The 20068-nt window shown below is 36.7% G+C and overlaps 1 protein-coding gene across 1 annotated transcript in view; it reads right to left on the bottom strand.

Annotated features, from left to right (window-relative positions):
• The window catches only part of JARID2 (jumonji and AT-rich interaction domain containing 2), a 265514-nt gene that overhangs the window by 88727 nt on the left and 156719 nt on the right, over positions 1–20068 (bottom strand). The window contains exon 3 of the mRNA XM_063298933.1: positions 15892–16033. Coding sequence (XP_063155003.1) covers positions 15892–16033 — 142 coding nt within the window. The remainder of the gene's footprint in view (positions 1–15891; positions 16034–20068) is intronic.

Genomic DNA, 20068 nt, shown 5'->3' on the forward strand with positions numbered 1-20068 from the left:
AGTGTCCATCTAAATATGGAGTGTTAACAAAGTAGCCAGACAATTCTGATTTATTCCTATGTACAACTATTACTATCAGACCAGTATGATTCAGTTTCTATGAATGTGTTTTGTTCAATTTTGTTATATGCTTTGTAAAACTAGATATATGATTGCACCAATGATTTAGTAATAAACTATATTGTTTTATTCCGTTCCATCTGCTGTTGACCGTTGTCTTCTCATCAGTGACCATAATAAAGAACTAAGGCATCCCATGCCACAGAAGTAAGTTCAGGTATTGTAAACTGATTTTTTTTAAAAAAAATATTTTAAAATACTAAACTTCATTGGCTGTATTCACACAACATGTTTACTCAATTCAACCATTTTTTTCAGTTCATATGGGATACTAAACCATAACTAACAAAACAGACTGGTTTGGAACAATACACTAAGTAAAACAAATAAACAGACCAAGGTTAAAGTCAGTCAAGCTTAGTTTGTTGTATGAATACATCTGTTAGACTGTAGTTCAGATTAGATAAGCATGTGGTTTAAATACAGTCATTGTTTTAATCAGCTATTTTTCTTTCAAAAACCAGTTAAACTATATGACGTATAATCAAAGACCCCTTATGGCTAACTGCAGAAAATACTTAGGCTGAAATTATTTTAAGTAATATTAAGTATCTACACAGTCCCCCACCTTTAAATAGATTACAACCCAATAGTAAAATAGGATTCTAAAAGCACAATCTAATATAAAGGGAAGGGACAATCTCCACATTTCCACACATCCTCCATTTGGGCTTGATTTAAATAATCACACAAGAACTTATCAGCTCCTGCCCACCAATTAATAGATGCTTACACATACCAGGCCTGCCTGAGCTAAACAGCAATACTACATGGGTTATTTCATATACCCTCTCCTGGACTGAAAGATTTCTTGTTCAGTCAGGGTCTTATTAATGCATATCTGAGTAATTTTTACACATCTGACAACAGGAAGTGATAGAAGTCATGAAATCAGCTTGCTGTAGGACAGCTTAACCTCTCGTCAAGGTTACTTCCGGAAACCTCAGCATCCTAGAAGCCAGGTATCTGCAGCAACTTCCTGGGACTTTTAGTTGGTTCTTGCCATCTGAGCCCTAGTAATTTCTCCACGTTCCACCAGAAAATTAAAACAACATAAAGCCATGTCTACGGTGCTCAGTGTAGTGAAACTGTTACTCGAGTTATGTTTTTCCCAATATGGAGGTTAACAGAGAAGGTTTATTCATGTGGGGCCTTTCCAGTGCACACATTCAAAGCAGAACAAACAGCTAGCACATTAATATAATGTTACCGATTAATGGTAAACACAGATTGGCTCTTTTGTGGCGTAGAAATACATAAAACCACCTTTAGCTTTACTTCAATGAAACAGCTTCAGAAAGGAATGCTTTTTCAAGGAAGTCTATTTCAAAACAACCCCTTCCTACAAGCATTCACAGCAAGTTGCTATATTATTCCCCAGAAGTAACTATATTTTTAAACACCCTAATCTTCAGTTTTATACACTGGTTGACATTAAATAGGTCTGCATACCATGAATGGCATCAAAAGATACAATCTATTTTTTTTTAAAAGGACTAGCTGTTTAACCTTTGTTAATTGCTGCAGTTATTATTAGGCATTAAAGTTATCATTGTGAATACTTCTAAAATGCACACTGCTTATTTCCAGCTGACCTTGATTATTTCCACTGGGTGAAATATACTATAATGGCATGTAGCAGAACCCGGATTTAGTCAACACAGGCAAATCCATGCTCTGCATTCTTTCAGTCCCCACACTCTCCTTCCATAGCATTTGGTAGTGTGATAAGCCATTATACCATGTAATATCCATATTTATGTGTCTTAACATCAGAACTGGAAAAACTATGCTTTCCACTGGCAACAACTTTTTTTTTATTTTTGCTAATGATCACCTTCTCAGGGAGGAAGAACAAATAGCATGTCTTTGTATGGCTGGGTTCTCACAACATGATAAAAAAGCCTAAGTTAGGGTTTAGCATGACGTATGAAACCAGCTTTTGAAGGAATTCTTATCTATATATTCTTGCTTTTGTTTTAAAGTTCTTGTAGAAAGAAGCCCTGTGATTCCTTGCACTCTGGAACTTGAAATGCCTGTAATGTGTGCGTAGAAAACGCTTATCACAGAGATTTGACACTCTCTTAAAATGTTATATAAATACATATTATCTTTAACATACAAATATATATTCTCAAGACCCTGATGAATTTCCCCCCTTTTGCACTTCACTGACCTACACATTTAGTTAAGAATTTCTCACTGAATTTTACAATCCCTGCAGCACTTGATGTATTTGCCACCTCCAATACAATCTGGTATGATTTCTACAATGCTTCCCACTCCACATAATTATTTTTAATTCTTGTTTAGTGTGTATCCTGTCAATTGTCTATACAGTAACCAGGTTTACATGAAGATAGGTAAACTCTCAAGAGTTAGTAATTTGTGATGTTCTCCTCCCTTCTCAGCAATCCCTCTGATGTCAAATCCATTTGCTGTACTGAGAAATCCTGTTATGTAATTGTTCACATAAAAACTTAAACTATCAAGACTAAATTAAGTTAATAACAGCTATCTATTTTTGTTTTGCATTAACTTGTTCCCAAAACTATTAAAAAATTCCACTTTGTAACTGAGACGTCCAAATATCATATGTGCATTTATGTTCCCGTAGAATGTTACACATCCCAACCAATATACAGTAATCCTGAAGTGGGTGGGAGGAAAGGGAGCATCACAGTATGATGCTTGAGCTGCACTGAGACTTGTTGAGATCAAGACTTGGAGGACTATGCGAAGGTAAAAATCCCAGGCTATATAAATAAGTCTTAAATGTTTCACCCATATACTTTTATTAACTGGTATAGACAATTCACAAGGTACTCTGCAAACTCCACTTACTGTAAGAAACATAAAAATTACCTTTCTGGAACAGACCATCTAGCCCATTCTTAGTTATTATAGACACATACTCATGATTGCAAATAAAATTATTTCATGGGCACTTGAAGTAATAAAACCCATTTTATAATCTAATTAAGCACCTAACCCACTCACTCATTTTATCTTGAAACTAATGATCTGTAAATAACATGACAAGAAAAAATGATTATATTTTAATATTTTAATTAAGAAATTTCTGTAAGGGGTGTTTGTTCCTCAACATCCAGCTTGGTTAAAAAAATGATGTAACTGAATAATATGTGAAAAATCAGCAACACTGATTTAGATTGTTCTACAATTCTCTTCTTTCAGTAGTGCTGGTTAATACAGATATATTGGCTCACTAAATTTACATTTCTTATTCTATGGGACCAATATAAATAAGCTGAATCTCATTACAGTATTTCTTTCTACAGTCACAAAATGGGGAGAAAGAGAGAGACAAGAATTTCTGATTAAGCTTCAATATGTACACCATTATGGCTCTTGATTCATCTTTCTACCCAAATCTGTACGGGGAAGTGGGGGGAAGCTGAAGTTAGTTCCAAAACTGCTCTCCAAATAGAATTTATCCTAATAGAGAGGGGAGGTGGAGGTGCACTTTTAACTCCCAAAACTGACTGGCCAATTCATCAGCTCACTCAGCAGATAGCAATTGCTTGTATGTTCTGAGGGTCTCTTGCAAGATAACAATAAATATCCTATGGATGATATAACTACAGGAGGGGGCAGAACACCCCATAATGGCCACATGATCTGTTGCAGCCTTCCTTATACTCCCTGGGCCTTTTTCTCCTAGAGTCTTTCATAGGGTTCGAACTTTAACACTAAATGTAACACACTTTTCCAGTTTGTTTTATACACACACACAGAAAGGACTGGAGACATATGACTATGGCAGTTTTCCCCATCCTGGGCATCCTCTCTACATGTGTGGATTTCAACTTCCAAAATCCTTCAGCCCACGTGGCCACTGCTGAGAATTCCGAAAGAAGTTTGAAAACTGGATGGTATCCAAGTTTGGAGAAAATTGGTCTGTGAAATTAAAAAACTTTGGAACTACGCATACCAAGATAAACACCACCAATAAGATCATTTTATTAAGAAGATGTATGTGTGGTTAAGCAGAAGAATTGCTCTACATTTCATAAGACAGAGAATGATCCAGCCCAGCCCGTATGTATTCTGATACAGCCTGTTTAGAGCCTGTTGCCTTATAATTCAAGAGCATAAATAGTTCAAGTGCATAAATTGCAACCTTACTTATATATCATAATTCTGCCATGTATTGATTTGTAAAGAAACTTAAAATAGGAGTGTCCCTTTTTGCTTTTATGCACTGCAGCCGTTAATTCTTGTTATGTACTTTAAGGAAGCAATAAAAGAGGAAGCTTGAGTTTAAGAAAGTAATGTTTAACCAAAGCTCAAACAAAACGAACCATGTTCTAATCTAAACCAAGTACTCTAGTTTTACAGTTGAGGATCTGGCATAAGAAACCTAGAAACACAAAGACAAGTAACACCTTAACTATCAATAGAAATTTTTTTAAAAATAGTTATTCTGAAATAGAGAAACATGCCTAAACTCCTGGAGTCTCCTTCCTGAATGTTTCAAGAAAATTCTGAGCAGAAATTATGGCATCTATTTTAGGCAGAGGAGAGCCTAGGTTTGATTCAAAATTAATTTGGTAATTAGGAATTATTTTGTCTGCTTTCCCCATTACATTTTCTTCCATCATATAGTATTAGTGCGGATTTTTAAAAATTGCTCAGTTTTTAGTAGTCTTTCAACGTCTCCCAAGTCCAAAGATGACAATAGTCCTATCATCAATACTTACCGTAATTCATTAGGGTAGTTTTACAGAGCTAACATTTACACACCGTAGTACACTATGGTTAGTTTTAAATTTCATGTTAAATGGTGGCAACAGATGCAGAAATCTCTAATTCTTCACTGCTATCTAATTGCTACCAGATTTTTGCAGCCCAGATATGGCAATTCTTATGTGCTTAAAGTTTGGTTAGTTGTTTTCATACTGCAGCCAAACTTGACAAAGGTTTTATAGTATAAGTTAATGGGGGTTTTTTATCCACTTAATTGTAAAAGGAGGATGCCCAGGAGAAGATGACACTCTCAACACAACCATATGCAGGATGAGGATTCTAACCTTTGCTCAGCCATGAAGTTCAAACCAGTCATTTTCCTTCAGGCTAATCTACATCCAATCTTGTTGGTACATAAGCCCCCAATTTCTTAGGGAGGCAACCCTATAAATAAATAAAAATACACCTCCCATGGCAAGTCTGTATTACAGAGCAATACATATGTATGTAATAGAAATGCCCAGTCTATACTCAGGTAGAAAGCAGAATGAGATTAGCAGCAGCATTTCAACAAGCATCATATAAAGTCACAGCTAAACCATCACTGTTGCAAGTACTACACTGATTAACATTGCCATAAAATGCAGGATGGATAGGGAAATGAGGGAAGAAATCTCATGTTCAAAAAATAGGTCAAAATGTTGTGGCTATGATATCTGCAATTTAGGCTTAGTCTGGAGTTTACTGCAGGAATGAATTAGTCATCTTCTGGTTTTTCATGTACCCAAATTTTAACTCTTTATTTCTGAAAATATGAAGGCAATTTACTTACTAAATTTGATTTATATACCCAGCTTAAAGGGTTCATGTTTTCATAGCTCTTTTATGCATCATTTTTACAATTCATTTACTATGGATTTGTTAGTCATCTTCTCTATTTTGATATGGGAAAGTGTCAGTAACCAAAGTAAAAAAATTAAAACAAGACAAAATAGTGAAGCCTGTACTAAAGGTAGATAATGAGCAAACCCAATAAGAAGTTTCCTGCACTCTAGCCCTGAGGGTAGATGCCTGAAGTAAGGATGTTGTTTATATGGATCTATGGTGTTACAGCCAGTTGTAAACAGGAGCATTAACATCACAAATTCTCCGTTTTTTTAATCAGTTAAAAGAAAAATTGGGAAAGGTTGGAGTTAATGGAGTAAATAGATCCAGATCCAAAGCCATACATGCTATTAATCACTGAAGGTAAGTACCCCACAAAATATTGGCAAAGCAATTAATAGTGAAAATAGGAGAATTGACAAGGGGTTGGGGGGAGAAGCAGCAGACTTAGCATATTTCAGCTCCAATTCTCAAGTGATGGTATTTCCCATTTTTAAACTATCAGTTAGATTAATACTTTTGAAAAAAACAGTAGACTTAATTGTTATATATACTGACACCTAACAATGTATTTTAAATGTTCAAATGACACTTATTTAATGGGAGAAATTTGGAAATTAAAAACATGGTGTTTCCATTGTACTGTTGCACTAATTTCAATGCAGGACTCAACCAAAAGCTATTGAAACACAGTTTATAGATTAATCCTAGGTCTCCAATCAAGATAACAAAATAATATGCCACAATTTGCATAAATGTAGCTGTGGGGTGAAAAAAAATCCTTCCATTAGAACTTGCACAGTTCTAATAAAAGCTCAAAAGCTCTTGGAATATAATACATTCAAAATATTACTGAGTTTAATACTCCTTTCCTGACTCAGCTTCAGTATGGGTCCTTTCCTTTCAATATAAAATAATGGCTAGCCATAAAATTGCATGTTCAAGCAACTGCTAAACCCACCGCAGAAAAACAAATTCAACAATCTTTCCATCATACGTTCTATGTTGGACTGATTTTAATAGCTATTTTAATAGTAGCAATCTGATATAAAAGATCTGCTACTTTAGGAATCTGACATAAAAGACTTTCTATTTTAGGAAGTTACGTTGAAAATTACTGTAGCTACCGTAATAGCATTTGCTTTAAATAAAGTAAGACTACTTGAATACCATTTTCTTTATTAACTCTTTATCTTTGGTTAAAAGTTTTTTTATTTAATTAACGTATCAGGACTGTGTTCACATATTTATACCAAGCTATAAACTAGTCTGCAAACCATAATGATTGGGTTTACAATACATTTACAATACTAAACCAACTTAGCAAAATCTATAAACGTAAGTACTCTAAACCAGGGATGTGCAATATTTGATTCCCCAGATGTTGATGCATTCTAGCTGTTATGAGTTTTAGCCAGCATACCTAATGGTGAGGAATGGAGAAAACTGCAGTTCAAAATATCAAGGAATGGGGCAGGATGCTCAACTCCACTATAAAATTATATTTATGCTTCTTCCATTTTACTTCTACAATAAAAAGTACCTTTAATAATTATTACTTTCTAAGAGAGAGAGAAACAATAAAGTCTCCAGAGAAACTTAAGTTAGAATAGTTATGGCCGAATTATAATACAATGCAGTCACAATCCAATAAATCTACTGTGTCGTTTCTGACCTCTGGTGTACTTCATAGAGATAATCACATGCATACTTTCATAGGCTACAACTGATGTAAACCATGGTAATCTTGAATTCTTTTATCTATGCTTTGAAATAGGCATAGGTATTATTTCAAAGTATAATTTTTCTTGAGGGGGGATGAACTTCAGGATAGAATATGACTGTAATTGGCATGCTATAACACACTTGCTCATTTTTCCTGTATGGCTGCTGCATTTATTTATTTGTCTATTTTTTATTTATTCTGCAGTTTCACCTTGTCTATAATTTGACATATTCACATAATCTGTCACAAAAAGAACCCTTTCCAAATTAGAATTTGCCTAACTACACTGCATTGCTTGAATGTTATACTTCACATATGCTCTTGGAGCTGTATGTTTGTTTTGGGGAACATCATATTTTGCGACTAATTGCAATGATGATGATGATGATGATTGATCAGATGAGAGAACAGGGCTTCCATTTCTAGTACTTGTAATTACCTAGAAGCCTGGACAGAATTTCTATCAAAATAGGCCTGGTTTTAACAAATAAGTACTCTAGGTCTATGCCTTCTTTTTCAGTGAATACATCTGGGATTAAGACAGTATTTTTTTCAATGTGTCTCAAATGCTCAAGACTTGAAACCCAAGAATGTCTTCTAAACCATAAACAGTATTTGATATCAGTATCCGAATTAGACAACATTTCTGTCTTCAGCATCAATTGTTATCTGTCAGTCAAAAGGCAGATCAAGAGCTTGCTAAGTGTCCAGAACACTGCCTTAAATGGGAAGAATATATATCTAATAAATAAATGAACACCTTTCTTGGCTTTCTTCAACTGTATAATGCTAATTGATCTACCTTGCAGGTCACTCCCACAATCAGTGGTCTAGGAAGCACACAAATAATCAGATATATTCCCAACAGAATTCTTTACAAGGTATGAGAAGGCATTAGAATTTGAACAGCCACATGCCAAAGTATTTTCTCAGTCTGTACAGCAAAAATTCTCCAGTCAATACAAGTATTGTTGCTACAGCCAACTTCATCCCCCTAGTAATTCCACTCTTGTATTGAGTTTATCTGCCAGTGGCTGTATGGGCACATTTATGCAATTTCTTTGGCAACAATGCAGAGGTGGTTTGCTACTGCCTTTTTCTGGGACTTTTTAAAATGTTCTGGCCTAGCCAACAACTCAGGGTTTACCTGGTGACCATCCATCCAAAACCAACCGGGTCTAGCTTTCCCAAGTTCAGTCAAGTTTGTTAAGTGCTGCCATCTCATTACTTTCCTCCTACTTCATTTCCCGTTTAGAAAAAAATCAACACACAACAGCTTGCATGCTGGGGAGGGGGCACAAGGAACTGAATTTCAGAACAGAAACAGCACACACTGGATACCTTTCAAATCTGTGATTCAGTGAGATCAAGTGAGAGATGCACAATTGAGTTGTGATGCACACACTGCAGCTTACCAGGTGCTGGACACATCCCACCCCAAGTTTTGCAATCCTGGGCAGGCAGCCAAGACAAGAGATTTATCAAGTGCTTGGGGAGTTGCCATACATAACTGATGGGCTGTGTTCAGCCTGGTGAGACAGAAGCTGTGCAGGTCTGGATTAAGGACTGATGTTAAGTGAAAGAGTTATTCACTTAAGGATTTATGGTGCATGCTGAGAAAGTCACTGAAATATTAAATTCAACCTTCCCCAGCCTGGCTGGGAATTCTGGGATTTGCAGTCACAGCACATCAGGAAAGGTCAGGTTGGTGAAGGGTGATACATACTGGATTCTACTCAAAGGCAAACAAGTTTCCTTCTCTATTTGTAATGTTCTTTTGACATGTATAAGATCTCTGGCAATCATAACCTAATGCATATACCATAAACTTTCATAGACTTAATTTATGCCTATCCCTGACCTCAAGCACAGTGATATTTGAAAGTACAAATATAGATCCACCAAGTTAATATTTTTGGTGAAGCTTTTCCTTGCATTGTTTTGTTCACGTGTCATGATTTAGCCCTGAACAAGAATAATTGTGCTTACTAATTCCTCCCATAAGTGGGCATGGCTAAATACAAATTATTCTGTCAATGGTTTGCTTGGTATGCTATATAAATCAGAAACTCTAGTTTGTTCTGGAAGCAATAAACCAGAGAAAGAAAACAAACCATCATTTCATTTTCTAATTTGTTCTATTTGAATAAGCAAGAATCCTGGATTTATATGACAGTATCATTTTAACCATGCCCACCTGAAGCAGGAGCCAATGAGGTTAAGGTATAATGTGGCTCAGTGTGGCAAACAAATATAATTTCACTCTTTGAACTGTCTGTAAGTACAATTTTTTTCAGCTAAGCCCACACAAACAACTTCCAATATGGACTTGCTTCTATCATAGCTATCAGTATTTACAGCATTGCAGATAAGCAGCACTGGTGTGTGTGTGTATGTGTGTACACACACACACACTCATTCATTCATTCCAGATCACTCCATCCTTTAAATAATTAATGTTACATAATTATACAAAGATGTTAATAGAGTTTCCTATTTACTTCAACTTCTAAGTGTGTAGGTTTTGTTTCTATAAGGACATTTTTTTCCCAAGTTCTACAGTTAAAATAAAATGCAAAATGCGTCAGTGGGCTTGATTTCTTCACTGAAACATTTTTTTTATCTTTTGATAAGCATATTATGAATTAATGCCTGCTAAATTGGCAAAAGTATCCCATGCATTCATTTAAAAAAATAATTAATCTAAATGTAACTTTTAAATATAAATGTTCTGTGAAAAAAGTTGTCAATTGTGCAGAAAATGAGAAAAAAGGGAAAAGGAAAAATTGTAAATCTCAAATGTAACATGAGCATGTAATACAGCTTTTCCCCATTATATGCTAAACAAATGAATTTCATTATTTAAACACTCATTGTTAATGATTCACTGCATTCCAAGTCAACAATTCCAGATACACACTTGATCAGGATTAAACCATTATAATTTATGTGATAGTTCTCAAAGTGCTACTGGAGTGTCCTTTGTTAAACTGTAAAGACAGTTTGTCTCCAAAGAAGACTCATAATCATTATTTAATTATAGATAATCTTTGACTCTGGGTATTTTTTAAAGTATCATCCATACAGTGTTACAACCTATGACATCTGAAGATTCGATAGGACAATCCCTCTATTATGTAACTAATCCCTATAGGGTTATTGGTGTGGTTAAATAACAAAGAACTTAATGAGCTTTTTGGAAGAGAAAAATGCTTCAATAGTGGACAACTTTAAGCCACAAAAAAATGAAGGAAACTGAACTCTCCAATAGTAACTTGCTCTTCAAGAGTGACCTGGATAAACTGTTAAACTACAAGTAGCCATGATTAGTAGACTACCGTAGGATAAATAGAAACATATAAGGAAATGTATATGCATATTGCAAATATAAGACTGACTAGTGACTGTATCTCTTTATAATTCTGCTCAGTAGCATGGATTTTTTTTCTTAATAAGAATTTTATTAAGTTTCAAGCAAAGATAAAAGCTACAGAAAAACAAAAAACTACAAAGAAAAAAAACTAAAAAAGTGAAAACACAAGAGAAAAATTTTCAAAGTTACAAGAGGAGGTGACTTCCAACTTTTAACATCACTAAATACAGTTGCTCCTTCCCCTTATATTAAAAGAAAAAAGATAAATTTATATACACTTTGTAAACAACTTCCCCCCAAAGATAACATTTATTTAATTAGTTCCTTTCTACTATTCTATACATTTCTGTCTGCTATAATAAAAATCAAACTGAAAAACATATAAATTATCTGCCATTGTACTTGATAATACAACAATTTTTAATAATCTTAATCATGTTAAACCTAAAACCGTCCAAATAGACATTTTTATTATACTTTAATAATCTTAATCCAAATTGTTAAAGATAAATGAAATCAGACAAACCCTAAAAGCAATCCAGATAAATATTCTTAAACCCTTACACCACTTCAAAATAAACCAGAGCATTTACATATCCCCACAATGCACACAGAGCTTTTTCTTTAATGCCCCCCTCCAAAACTCTGACTTCTCTTCAGGAGACCTTCCATACATAATAACCCCTTCTTTTCCATGGCACTCCACCAGAAGATCAATTTCGCTTGTGGCTTGCTACTTGCTCTTTCCCTTAAAATTCTCCAACCTGACTATCTGATCTTCATCCAGCCTTTCAAAAGACATCCTGATATCACTCTTAGAGGAGACATTTCTGTCACTATTAAAATCCTCAGTTCCATCCATGATATCCCCAACCAGATGACACATTTTAGTCCTCATATTTTCCACAATGTCCTGAATGTCTTGCATAATATGAGTCAGAAAGAATCTGTATAAAATCTTGGTGGAAGTCAGAGAAAATCTGTTCAAATCCTCCATGTCTCACGCAGTAGATTATGGCGCCCCCTAGGAGCTTAACCAGTGAAAGTTGAAGATGTGGAAGAGTTCCAGAATGTGCTTACACAAGTGAAAGTGAGATACGCAGTCAAGGGAAAGTAGAAGCAGAGAGCTGAAGGTTCAAATCAGCCAATTCAACGTGTAGGGAAATACCAGTATTTTCAAATTTAGTACAAAAATAATAACAAGGAGAAAATTACTTACTCTCAATTCTCCTTAATATTTAGAGGGAAAACAAAGTCCAAAACTTAGAAAGAATTTTTAAAAAGTAATCCCAAAAATAACAATAAGCACCAAGAGAACCCACTTCTCCTTGCTGTAGAAAGCCTCTCTCAGGGTACGCATATTTAAAAGAAATATAAATTATGTGATTTAGAAATGGGGTGGCCAGTCTTAGTGTTCCTTTAAGGCTACAGTGCAGCTTAGAACACGGTGATGTCCCAGCCTCCCGGCTAAGCTCTTATCAGTCAAACACGAAACACTGTTTGCAATCTTCTGGCCACCAGCAGCCGTCTGGAGGGCAGAAGGGGTGATTCCTGGTGTTTTCCTTTTTCCGGAAAACACTCCTGGACTTCAGGAAAACCTGCCTGAGCTGGAAAAAAATGCCGCATTGTCAGCTCTGCCTGCTGAGCCCATTGGCACAGCTGTTCAGTCCACCATGTCCCCACCGGAAGTCAAATGGGTCCAGCATGGAATTCTTAAGTCAGCCAACCCAACATCAATATATGTCAGAATTTTTTCACCCTTCAATGGGCACTAATTTCCAGTGCAACTTGGGAGAGTTGTCCTTGTTATACATTAATCTAATCCAGATAGAGCTGCATGGTAGAGAGAAAACCCTTTCAGGGTATTTATTCTGTGTTAGGAAATGGAATGAGGACCTCTAAGTAACTGGAAAGACGCAGCTATCAATTTCTTTCGTATGATTACAAAAACATGTGTCCTGAAACAGACATAAACGTGGTTTCATTTGATCCATTTTGGTTGGTCCTAATAAAGGTAATGCCTGATTCTGGATACGTTCAACAGTTCTGCAAGCAATTGTATTTTATTTATTTATTTATTATTCAAATTTTGTTACCACCCATCTCCCCCAAAAGAGGGACTCTGGGCCGAGTAATGCTAAGTAATGCTGCTGAAATAATTTTCACCCCCGGTTACCAATACACAATATATATACGACATAGAATATCAATGTCAGATTCCTCAGCAGACATGGATTCAACGTTTTCTAGCTTGTTTTCATCAAGATACTGGCTAACACAATAATATCAGAAATGCTCTTCACTGAAAAAGCTAGGAGGCAATTTAATTAGAAACAAGATTTTATCGTCACCAGAACCTGATTTACTACTCAATAAGGGACGCATAGACCTTTGCTTTGTAAAACATACAGTTTGTTCCAGTTCACATAGCAAAATATATACAAAACACGTGGCATTACTAGAAAACTAAAACCATTGTATATGTTAGTTATGGGAGTGTGAGAATTATTGATAGCCTAGATTGCACGCTCTTTAATTAATTGCATATTTCAAGTGGCAGAATACCGTCATTCTTGCTATAAAGGGATACAGGAACATTTTAACCACTAGAGGGCAAAATTTACCAAATTGTAGAAAAAAATCAGATCCAGAAAAAAACACAATTGTTATATTTCATGTTACGCAGTTTATATATCATGTATACATTTGGCACATAGATTCAAGGAAAAACACTAATAAAACAATAACAGCTAAAAGGAAGGAAGTGCATTCAAAGGAAAGATTGGACATATCTGATACGATACCACTGGTTGTAAGAACTGGTTTGTAACAGCAGTGTTTCCAACTATTTTAGGTACATTCTCCTAGTTATTGCAGTATAGTTCGAAATCCTGCACAATGTTCAGCTATTTTGTTACTGTATATTTTTCTATTTTTCAGACAGTGCATTTTGCTGCAAACATAAATCCCTCCACGGATATTTAAGTATTCCCATTAAAGTAGCATTGTCTAAAAGTAAGGGCTTTGTGAGAGCCGGTTTAGTGTAGTGGTTAAGGCACCAAGCTAGAAACTGGGAAAACATGAGTTCTAGTCCTGCCTTAGGCACAAAGCCAGCTTGGGTGACCTTGGGCCAGTCACTTTCCCTCAGCCCTAGGAAGGAGGCAATGGCAAACCATTTCTGAAAACTGCAGGGATTTTTTCCAGGCAATCTTCGAGAATTGGACACAACTAAACAGATTTAAAAAAAAGGGGGGGGGGCTTTGTAGTAATTAAACACACAGAGCTTGGCAATCGTGCCATCACACGCAAAGCGTAAACAGCATTACAATAATCAGTTAAAGCATCTATTTTAACTGCAAAAATATCATTTAAAATAGTTGCACTAATTGACAATTAAAATATGTTGGCAATACATCTGGCATCTCTATTTCTCAATTTTTGAAAAGTTGCTCATGGTATATCTTGTCCCCTAATTCTTTACCCATCACCCACCACCAAACTTCACCTTCTTTCCACTAAGCTAAGTTGCCAGACTGAGGCAAAATAGTTTTGTGAGGCATATCTACCCTGTGGTTGCCATTAATTCCTTGATTTAAATATAATACATACTGTTATTTACATAATTAATTACTTGTATAGGAAACATAAGCAAATCAGTACTCCCTAATTAAACTGGAGTATTTTCCTACCTTGCAATTTTCCTTAGGTTTTGCTTAAACCCACAAGGAAATATTGAATAGGAGTAGGAAACTCAACAACTGATTGTGTCAATAAGCCCTGTGGAGGGAAAACGTAGATGGAATGCACAAAAAGAGTGGAACGCACAAAAAGAAAGCGGGGGGGATTGAATGATGTTCTGTGAAAGCACATTCCTCAGTCACTAAAGATAAAATAGTTCAAAAATGTATTTTGGTTAGAGAAGATAGGGAGACATTTTTAAGGCTCATTAGGCATTTCTGAGGGACAAAGTTGCTGACTTTTTAAAGGTTTTATGTACACAATTTTAAGTAATTTCTTGCAACTCTCTCACACACAAAAAGGCATGATTATAAATGGATCTGGTTCTTGACAAACAGAAGTAACAATCCTTTCCCTCCATTTCTTAGACTATATGGAACAATAAAAGAAAATCCTTTAGGGAAAGTGCTTTGCATTTCAAGTAATCTTTACAGAGAACATAAGGGCTGTAGTACAATAGTCCTTGACCTACAACCATTCGTTCAGCGACCATTCGAAGTTACAATGGCACTGAATGAACGGTGGTTACAACCAGCCCTCGGAGTTCTGGCCATCCCAGCACCCCTGCAGTCACGTGATCATGATCTGGGCACTTGGCAACCGGTTGGAATTTACGACTGGTTGCAGTGCCCCACAATCATGTCTCTGACATTTGCAACCTTCCCTGTTGGCTTCCTCAGAAAGTCAGTGGGGAAGCTGGCAGGGAAGGTCGCATGTCACTGGGGTAAGTCTCCCTACCCATGTACCCTCTCCCAGCCCATCTGCGCTCGTGCCACACCGGCCACTTGCGCACCCTTGTGCACTCTTCCTGACCTGCAGTGCACCCTCATGCACCTTCCCCAACCCACACCACACCTCTCATACATCCCCTTGCCCAACCTCCCCAACCAGCGCTGCACCTCTTGTGCACCCCCTAGCACCATCCTTGACCCTCTCTTGCACACCCTCCCCAACCTTCCCCTGTACCCCCTTGCTCCCTCCCTCACCCAGCAGCAGCCACTTACCTGCCTGCCAGTCTTGGACTTGCAACTATCTGCCGGCTTCCCCACTGACTTTGGTTGTGGGAAGCCATCAGGAAGTTGCCTTGCCTAACAACCATGGGATTCAGTTAACAACAGCAACTGGGACTGCAGGGATTGCCATCACTAAGTGATGTGGTCGCACTTTACAACCACACTGCTTAGTGACAGAAATTCCAATCTCAATTGCTGTCATAAGTCGAGGACTACCTGTATGAGACTTTCCACCGGATTGATGAGATGCTTCAGCACAGCTCTACTGTTAGATTTATTTATAAGACTACATTCTACTAAATTGTATGAACTTAAAGGAATCTGACCTTTTCCTTGAGGGCCCTTCTTCAAAATCTGAAGAACTAATATCATTGGAAGTTGAGGACACTTGCGATGCATCATCCTTCTCATTCTCTAGCTGTTCAGACCCTGGTCTTAATCCTTTAGACGGGCCATTACTAAGGAGTCCTGTAATTAAAAAAAAAACAAAAGAGGTAAGAGAATTAGCCATTAATTCACACCATAATATACTAAAGATACCCACACACTTACACCCAAAGAATAGCTATAGTACCAGGAATCTTTTTCTAAAAATATCAACTGTATAACATGTATCCTAATAAAATTGTTAAATAATACATTTAATGAACTGCTAAAGTACATCATGCATCTTATCTCATTTATCTCTTCCAATCTCTTCCTTTTCTCCCAGTGTTCTAAATCCTGTGAATGTGGATTGTGCCTTCTTGAAGGGCAATTGTAACGTCATGGCCAAGGTGAGATTAGCCAGATACATCCTGGCTCATGGCCCATCTCACTTTATTTAAATACTTTAGGCCACAGCTAAAGTACAGTACAGTAAATTGTCAGATGTCAATTCACCAGACTTTGGATGTAACAGCCAAAATCTAAATTTCTACTTCATCCCAAAAAATGGACACGTATTTTTTCATATTAGTCTATTAAACTGAGGACGTAACATAGAGCCCTCCCAAGGCAGCGTATACAATAAGATCCAATTCAATGATAAAAGTCACAATCAGATTTTAAAAATCTCCAATATTTCAGACTTTTTTTTTCCAGAGGCAAATTCCAACATCAAAAGTAAACTAAACAGAAGACCAAATACCTGAAATAATCAAATATGACTTGTTTTTATCTGCAAATGGGGCAGTGAACAAACCACCATGACTGCTTGTATTGTGCTAATTTTTTCCAGTGTGTTCAATCTTTGCACTATACCAAGGTGGGCAACATTTTTTGGGGGGTTGGGGGTATACTTTGACACTGCACATTCCTTGGATCCACAGAAAATGTGGCTGCTAACACTGTGACATCACTGGATTTATTAAATAATTTATTTAACAATATTTGTAGACCACCCCACTCCTAATGGACACTTGGACAGTAAACCACAAACCAGAAAAACAAGGGCAAGAATAAAAACTGGAAAAATCATAAAAATTCTTATAATTTATTTATTCAGTAAATTTATGGCCCACCCATCTCATACATGTGACTCTGGATGGCTCACAATTAAAACAGAATAAAAAACAAAACAACCAGAGTTAAAAACAACAAAAATAACATAAAAATAGCCAAGAAGACTCACAACCACTCAAATAAGCCATGACACAGGCTCACCCACACTATCGCAGCTCCAGGCTTGAAGGCAAAACCAGGTTTTTGTGCCTTGCAAAAGTCCAGCAGGGTTGGGGCAAGCCTAATTTCTGGGGGGATGATGTTCCAGAGGGCAGGTGCCATGGCAGAAAAGGCTCTCCCTCTAGGTCCTGACAGATGACACTCTCTTACAGACAGGACCCAGAGCATGCCTCTCCTCTTGATATATCAGGACAGTAGAAACCATAATTGATACCCCTGCTCAACTATAGCCAAAGACAAGTTGGAATAATATAGTTTTTATCTGTGTGCAAAATGCAAGCAGGAATGAGGCCAAATGTAACTCTAAGAGAAAATTATTCCAGAGTATGGGGGTACCATAAAAAAGGTCTGTTGTCTACTCCATGCCCTGCACCACTCAGGGGAAGAAATTAGAACTAGGACCTCTGTAGCGCTTTGGATCAGATGAGAAGATTTTGACATGGAGTTGCCTAATATATGCTGGCGCCTTATCATATTTAGGGCTTTAAAGGTAATGATCAGCACTTTGAATTGGGTTTGGTAACCAATGCAGCAACCTTCAAATTGGAGTTTTTCTACAGTGACTGGGTGGTCCCCTCAGCCATTTGGCCATGTTTTATACCAGCTGCAGTTTCCAAGTCATCTCCAAAGGCAGAACCCATTACAGTAGTGTGACCCTGTGGTGACCAAGGTCAGAATTACGGTCATTATGGCATCCTGGATCAGATAGGATTGTATCTGGTGCACTGACTAGAGCTGGGTGAAGACACCATGGTTTCTTCCTGCTGCTTGAGGAGATACCAGTTCAGGATTTCCATGGCATATCCAGCTCTGGAATCAGCAAAGTTGCCATTTTCAGGCAGTTCATTGTTTTTTGGTGGTTAAGATCTTAAAAGCTCCCTAGTTGGGAAAATTCAGCCCAATCTGGGGAGGTAGTCAAAGTTTTTAGAGTTGCAATGGGTACCTTAAGATCTGTGAAGCTAAATGCACCCATTTTAACCACGAAACCCATACAAACCCTCCAAAACAGGCCCTAAGATTTCACCATTAACTATTCTTTGACAGTTAGGAAACAGATGCGGGTTTTCCAGAAAATTTTAAATCAGAAAATCTTCCAGAAAATTTGCAAGTGACTGTTATTCCAATTGGCATATTCATTATCAATAGTTTGACATTTGCTGTGAAGGAGGTACAAGCATGAAATCTCTGCTTCTCAGTTTTTAGAATAATCTACTGAAAATCAGACTTCATACAATTTTGAAACTTGCCTGAAGTAGAATTTTTTTCTGCTGAAAATTTTGAACCTGGAAAATTTTCAGGCCCTTATCTCTGGCTCTGGGCTGAGAAATAAGGTTACATGTTGCCATTACTAACTTATACTGTATAAGGTTCATGTTAGTGTGTTTTAATTCTCTGTTTAAGAGAACAGCTTAAAGAGGTACAGAAACTAAACCTAACCCTACTCTCCAACTTGTGCCATTTCATACTCTACAATTTTCATTCAATAAAGTACATTTTGCATTATCTTTTCCCCATTCCATTTCTACTGGAAGTTTTTTTTTAATCTGTTCAATCCTGTCCAATTCTTGGAGACTGCCTGGACAAGTCCCTGCAGTTTTCTTGGCAAGATTTTCAGAAGTGGTTTGCCATTGACTGCTTCCTCTGGCTGAGAGCATGTGACTGGCCCAAGGTCACCCAGGCGGGACTAGAACTCACCGTCTCCTGGTTTCTAGCCCAGTGCCTTAACTACTACACCAAACTGGAAGTACTGGAGGTTGTTCTACCCCAATTACAGTTTCTGACAATAAATGGAAGATTCCATTTCTAAGTTAGATGGACAACCCACAATATACATGAGGCTCCCAAATATCTTTTATTTTGTCTTTTACTAGCCTTTGATGCCCCATCCAACCATATAATCAAAACCAGGTCACAGAATGCTGATATGTGCCAGTATATTTACTCTATTTTAAGGATAATTTTAATATACTGACTTTTGGAACAGGCTTAACACAAAGCTCTTTAAAAATCAGGAGAAATAACATTAAATTACATGAATATCCCACCTGCCTGCTGTACTCAGTGCTGAGGACAATCACAAAAAAGTGTGGTCCCAGCCATCAAAACGTTGTTGGCTCCTGTTCTGAGGTGAAAGGGAACTTCAAACATGGGATACACTCAAGCCTATATTGATCTAGAATCATTCTTCATAAGTAGAATAGATGGCATTTCTTAACTGCATTTCCAAATAAACTTTCATAATTTAACTAAGAATAGTTGTAAAACTCAATGCTGAATTTGTAGGATGGTGCTGGGTTTAATCTATTTAAGGTATCCGTATGCAGGCTTTAACTACCCTTTAAATAACAATAAACTAATAAAAACAGAATTTGGATGCAAAATACGCCATTAGAATATCAATTGTTATCTTGCCATAAACAAAGATTAGCTCTTTTCCATGGACAGGAGCAAGGCATGACTCGATTCACTAAGCTACAGTAAAGTCATTACAGATTTTATAGAGATATTAAACCTGTGACACACTTTGATGATTTTTTAAAATAAAGAGTAATTTATTACATATTTAAAATTAGATTATTATTTTTTTCAAGTTCTAATCTCTTTAACAGGTTTTCTCCATCTTGATCTCCATAATTCTAAAACACATTTCAATGTGATGTTATGTATGAATAAAAAACAGAGATGCTCCCTCATCTCTTTTCTCTGTTAACTGACTTTCTTTCTCCCCCTTTTCACCATCACTTTTATCTCTAGTTAATACAAAAGATAACTGAAGCAGCTTCAGCCGAACCTTGTCAGACCCTGGAAGAATCCTTGAGAGGGATCACTCTGCACTGGCCT

The sequence above is a fragment of the Candoia aspera genome, chromosome 3, assembly GCF_035149785.1.
Source record: "Candoia aspera isolate rCanAsp1 chromosome 3, rCanAsp1.hap2, whole genome shotgun sequence".
Lineage (NCBI taxonomy): Eukaryota > Metazoa > Chordata > Lepidosauria > Squamata > Boidae > Candoia > Candoia aspera.